The following is a 6,557-nucleotide window of genomic DNA, read 5'->3' as shown; positions in this document are numbered from 1 at the left end:
ATATCATAACAACATTGTAATAATATTTTGCAATGTTTCTGCAATGTTGCAATCTTACAGAAAAATTTGGTTGCAATATTATTATAATCTTGCGGTGCTGTATGGGAATTGATTAAGTTTTTGAGATATGTCATTACCCTAATGAAAATGTAGTAAATTAATATAGATGACGTCAAATTGGCTAAAAGTCGACTTAAAGTTCATCAAAATATTAACTAAAAGTCGACCTACGCCAAAATGATTGACGATTGGTCGGCTTTTAGTCGTCATAAAGTCGACTATATTTGTCGACTCACCATCGACTATAGTCAAGACATTTATCACCTGCTAGTCAATTACAAGTTGACATTCAGTCTAACTTTGAAGTCGACTTTAGACTTTTTCTGCCGACTGACAGTCAACTAACAGTCGACTTGTGTTGTTTGGGTACCCTAAACAATCGTCGTAATTTTTTTGATGTCACGATGATCTCCACTGATGGTCATTTCAATTTTGATTGGTTCTATAAGTCGACCTTCTCAGGGAGATACCTGAACTTTTATTCGCAACACCCTTCATGCTATAAGAAAAGGCACTATTATTGATCTTATGGACAGGCTTTCGTTTCTCTCACGCCATTTACTTAAGAAAAACCTTGTCATTGATCTTTTATTGGAGAATGGTTATCCTCTGGATCTCATTTTTAATACCATCAATTTTTAAATTAAAATATCTTCTACATAAAGATAAATTAAACCAAGAAACTCCAACGACTCACATCCTTTTTTTCTGATACCATACGTAAAATCTGTATCTGAGAAATTTGTTTCTATCACAAAAAATAACGATCTGCGTTTGGCTTACACTCAAAAATTTGAAATGTTTCATTAAGGTACAAAAAAATTCCTTGCTTCATTTATATCATAATAACGTAGTATATAGATTGATTGAAAAAATTGCGATGTTTCCTAAGTGGGCTAAACAAAAAGATTGTTAGAAATCCTTGTAAAAGAACACCAAAATCATATAAATAGAGCTCGCTCTCAGAATTCCGTGATATCGAAGCATCGAATCAACGAATTATGATTTTGATTGGAATAATATACGTGTCTTGAACAACGATCGAGTCTTTGTTATATAAGAAGACTTCCGAAATGCTATACATAAAAAGACAGATATCAGGTTTAAATTTACAAAGCGATTCAGAATTACTCAATATTACTTTCATATGTATATAAAGTTTACAAAGAGCGGCTATAATAAGATCAAAGATATAACTATTTTTATTAAATTTAAATTAATATGGCCCCTAACGGAAATATTACGGAAAAAGTCGAATAGGCAAGACTAAGCATGGTCTTGAGTACGTCTTCATCAAGTCGATTTCAAATCAAATAAGATTTACTTGAGCAAAAACTTCTTCATGAAGATCGTCTTATATCATGACTATGAAATCTATCAATCTTAAGACGGTCTTCATTAAATAAGACAGATTTGATCAAACTCGTCCTAAGTATCGTCTTGAGACTCGACTATGAATACGGGTCTATAGGAGTAGACACCTTCATGATAATATTGATCGACTACTTTGATAGCTGAAGTTGAAATATGTCGCAAATTTTTACTTGAATCATTTTTGACACTTTAATTCTCACATTCATTATTCGTAAAGAGAATGTACTAATGCAATGCGTAGAGAAGCGGCAAAACATATAATGACAAAGCTATTGTAAATCTATACAATAATCATAATATCATAAAAAGGCACCTCATTTATAGAGCACTTTTTTCACTTGTTATTTCGCCGTGATTAAGCGCGCGAAATCTTAGCCCTTTCATTCGTAAAATATAATTGCTTCACGTTTAAAAACTATTATAAGTTCAACATTTTTATATTAGGATTTTCATCTTAAAATGTTCTAATAAATCTGCCATTAAGAGGAAATTCGGTATTTTTGGGACACCCTGTATAATATATTATAATATATATATTAATGTAAAAATATTAATGTTAAATTAAGAGAAAGACAAGAGAAGATATGATAATAAATCTATAGCTGTACATACTTTTTTAAAATAAATTTGACAAATGTTTAAAAGTATTTTTAACTTTATAAATTATTCCTTACCCTTACTTAAATTTTATTTAAGTTTTCATAGAATTAAGAGAAAATATTAAATATAAAAATTATTTTAATATAAAAATTATTTTAAGTTATTAAAATTAATATAAAAACCAGATTTTTAATATTTCTATAACATTTATCATTTAATAAAAAATATTACAAATTTATCTACATTTAAAATAGAGTAATTTGAAATTTGAATATGAGTGGGGATAGAATAAATATGGCGGACCAACCAAAGGTAGCCCTCTTATGGCCAATCTCTTATTAAAGAATCTCTAGCAGAAACGATTCAGCAGAGTGGTGTAAACATGTGATGATGTGCTTGTGATAATTTTCCAGGCTGTTCAGTGTGAGACGTGTAGAGTACGATAGAACACGGTAGAACAATCTAGATGCATCGCGAAAATGCTCGGTATAATCGTGGCTGGGCGACTTGTAAGTATAACTTCGTTGATATGTCATATCTTATTAGTCGCGTTTATTAATCGTTGATGTATCATAGTTATTTCGATGGTATATGATGAGAAAGAAGTTTTATTCTTCTTAGAATAAAACCTTACTTTATCTATTATCACATTTTGCTTGTCATAATCGTATAGTGATTTATGAAACACTTATTTTTTATGATTTCAAAGTTTTCATCTTATAAGTAAATTTTGTAAATACAAAGTTATAAATGAAAAATGATAAGATATATAATTGCATAGAAATGATTATATATATGTAATGTATTAAAATTAATAAATAAATGAATTAAAGTTAACTGATTTTTTTCTTTATTGATTGATTCTCTATTGATTGATTTTATGTAAATAAAAATTAATTTCAAATTTGGTTATATGTACTATTGCGCTCACATTAATTATATTCTCATTCGATTTTTTTGTATATTTGGTTGATTTTGAAAATCGATACAGAAAACTGTGCACTTAGTGCATACTATAAAAAACATATTTTAATATCTTAATTTAGTTAAATTTAAATGATATTTATATCGAAATAAAGAAAAGATATGCAATATTTGATATTATAAGAATATAATATTCTTTTTATTACTCTAATCTTTTATTAAATTCATTATTATATTTATTTATTTTTGAAACTTATATTAACCCTTTGTGTGTACACTGAATCTTTAAAGGAATAGTCGAAATTCCCATTTTTCCTGTATTTTAGCACAACTTTCAATTTTTATTTAAAAAAACTTTTAAATATTTGACTTCATTAACTCTTAGATAATGTACTACACATTATAAGAAGTAACCCTTTTTTTTGAAAGTCTGGAATAGTTAGAAAACTTAGACTGTTCTTTAAAGGCTTAGTGTGTACACCGAAGGTGTCAAAAACAAGTGCACGTGGACGGTTAATATTTAATATGTTATTATATATAATGCTTTATTAGGGTTTTTGTTTAATAATAGTAAAAATATATAACATGTTTTTCAGGTTCAAACTGATTTCCAACAAGTTGGAGAGAATCAATTTTTAATTACTGTGCCAGATGCCGACAATATAAATCATATAGTAGTCTTTCTCACTGGCACTATACCTTTTCCAGATGGCATGGGAGGTGCAGGTAAAATGAAGCACAACAAACACTATTTTTTACATAGAAAGATTATAAAGATTTTAAATTTTTTCATACATTAAACGTTTTACTAAAAATTGATTATTAATATGACAAACTATTTGCAGTATATTTCAGTTGGCCAGATGCAAGTGCTCCACCCAACTGGCAATTTCTTGGATATATTTCCAATGCTAAACCGTCAGCCATTTTCAAAATATCGAATCTGAAGAAAAATCATGAGTTCGAGAATAGCAATGTGGGAATTTTCGGGATCGGTAAAATCTCGCACGTCGCGCAGATTGGCGTATCAATGGAACCGCTTGCGATAATCGAGCAGCAGGCAGCTACGGTCGCTGCAACCACCACCAACAAAAATGCAGAATTCGTACAGAAAATGCTGACGAATTTTGTGAATTATGTGACGAGTTTCACAGTGACGCAAGCACAAATGACGCCAAATCCCACAGAAAACTTTGTACCCTTATCCACATTACAAAACTGGTACGAAACTTTCGAGAGGCGATTACAGCAGAATCCGAATTTTTGGAAGTCGTGATGGAGATTGCGTGTAATAAAATTTTAGACCCTTTGTCAATATATACATATATATATATATATATAGGTACACACACACACACACACAAATATTCCAAAATTTTCCAATAATGATCAAGCATGACTCTAGTGTTTCAATATTGTTGTAAAACATACTGAATTATTAGTATGAATAAAAGTGAATTTGTCACTTTTATATTGTTGTCAATAAATAATTATGAATTCACATAAAAAGTCAGATTTCTATATGGATATGTTTAAAATTTTTTTCATATCTTCAATATATGTATCTCAAAAGGAACGTTTTAGAATAGTGTTGCTATATTTAAATGTGTTCTATTTTACTTACTTTTGCCTGTTTCTCTATTATATTTAACTTAATATTTAAACTTAATCGTTGATAAATTTGTAGGATATTAAAATTTAAAAATTTCTATTATATGTATACATGATAATTACATTGAATTACATTGAAAGTTTTTACCCTGCAATTTAATCAATAAATAAGTTTAAATCATTAGTAAAATAGTATTTATAATTTATTCTTAAGAATAATAAGAGAAAAATTAATAAAATACACATGATGTAAATTTTTCTATATAATATTACAATTTATTCAACGAAAAAACATTTTTTACATTTCTATTCTTATCGAAATGATATATTGTTGATTAACAAATAGAGTCTTAAAATTAATTCATCAGAGAGAAATCTGAAAGAAGCTTCCGTTTTTCGTATCATGTTCTACCTACAAGAGATGTTTCATAACTATCCAGAACTGATTTGCTTGAAATATGTTTAACACAAAAATTTTAAGAAATGTATTTTTTTATATGTGCGTATTTTCACATTTAAGGGGTGAAACATCCCTTTAAAAAGAAACCGTGTTTTTCTTTGGAATCAAATATCGTCGAAACTATAAAAAATAGAAAAAAATTTTTAAGTCAAAATTTAACGACTTAAAGAATACTTTAAAGTTATAAAAAAAAAGAAATTTTATTTTAATTTCTTTTTAAACCTTTATCACTCACTTTTTTTCAAAATTTTATAATTTTTTTTTTATTGATTTAATAGCTTATTTTTTTTAAGGTAAATATTCAGATTAGGTTACACTGCACCGATGACCTTGATCTTGACATATGTTGTCAAGGTCATGACCCTGAACATAAAAAAAATTTTAGCCGTCGGTTGCTCATCATTAAAAAATTATTAACAAAAAAGTTTGAAATATACCAAAATACATGCATGGACAGGAAACACGCGCGCGCACATACACACGGGGGGGCCTTCGCCCCTGCTCCCGCATCCACCCGCCGGCAGAGTGGACCTCACTTTATAATTTACAAAGTACATGCTACATTGTAAAGCAAGGTCCACCCTATCTACCGGCGAAAAGGGTACGGGAGGGAGAAGACCCTCTTGCATCCCCGCGTGTGTGTGGTACGCGCGCGCGCGTGCTTCCTGTCTATGCATGTACTTTGATATATTTCAAACTTTTTTTGTTAATAACTTTTTAATGATGTGCGACCGACGGCTAAAATTTTATTTATCTTACTCAGAGTCATGACCTTGACAACATATGTCAAGGTCAAGGTCATTCTAACCATCAAGGTGCTCCTCTAAAAGTAAATAATTACTGAAAATACACTAAAATTGTCAAAATTTAACATTAAATATCTAAAAAATTATAAGAGACCGCCGATAAATTTATAAGGAAAAGTTACTCAGGGTCATGTCCTTGACAACATATGTCAAGGTCAAAGTCATTCTGACCATCAAGGTGCTCCTCTAAAAGTAAATAATTACCGAAAATACACTAAAACTGTCAAAATTTAACATTAAATATCTAAAAAACTATAAGAGACCGCCGATAAATTTATAAGGAAAAGTTACTCAGGGTCATGTCCTTGACAACATATGTCAAGGTCAAGGTCATCGGTGCGGTGTAATCTAATCTGAATATTTACTTTTTCTAAATTCATCCATGTATAATAAAATGTATTATATTGCGAAATATCATTTTCAAGAATTAATTATAAACTCTTCCGTATATATGCTATTTGTGCTTATTCGTGCTATATGCATAAATAATTATCGTCAAAAGAATAAGACATAAAAGAATGTTTTAAATAAAATTTTTAATTTTCTATATACTTTATACCTACACACATACACATACACACACACGCGCGCGCGCGCACACACACACACACACATAATTGGGGGTATTTAATAAAAATTATTACATTTTTAGAAAGTCTAATTATATATATATATATATAAACAGGAAGTCCTGCAAAGATTGTGCCAACGCTCGTGAGCGG

General features: G+C 29.4%; 1 protein-coding gene across 1 annotated transcript; it reads left to right on the top strand.

The window, feature by feature from the left end:
* The first annotated feature begins 2,368 nt into the window (after positions 1-2,368).
* LOC126859166 (protein OPI10 homolog) lies at positions 2,369-4,429 on the top strand. The gene is made up of 3 exons (XM_050610202.1): positions 2,369-2,543; positions 3,555-3,684; positions 3,804-4,429. Exons 1-3 carry the CDS (start codon positions 2,514-2,516, stop codon positions 4,232-4,234), a joined length of 591 nt encoding a protein of 196 aa, XP_050466159.1. The 5' UTR covers positions 2,369-2,513; the 3' UTR covers positions 4,235-4,429.
* Positions 4,430-6,557: the final 2,128 nt, after the last annotated feature.

This window comes from Cataglyphis hispanica, chromosome 2, assembly GCF_021464435.1.
Source record: "Cataglyphis hispanica isolate Lineage 1 chromosome 2, ULB_Chis1_1.0, whole genome shotgun sequence".
Classification (NCBI taxonomy): Eukaryota; Metazoa; Arthropoda; class Insecta; order Hymenoptera; family Formicidae; genus Cataglyphis; species Cataglyphis hispanica.
The sequence above is the reverse complement of the archived record's forward strand: the minus strand, read 5'-3'. Positions and strand labels throughout refer to the sequence as shown.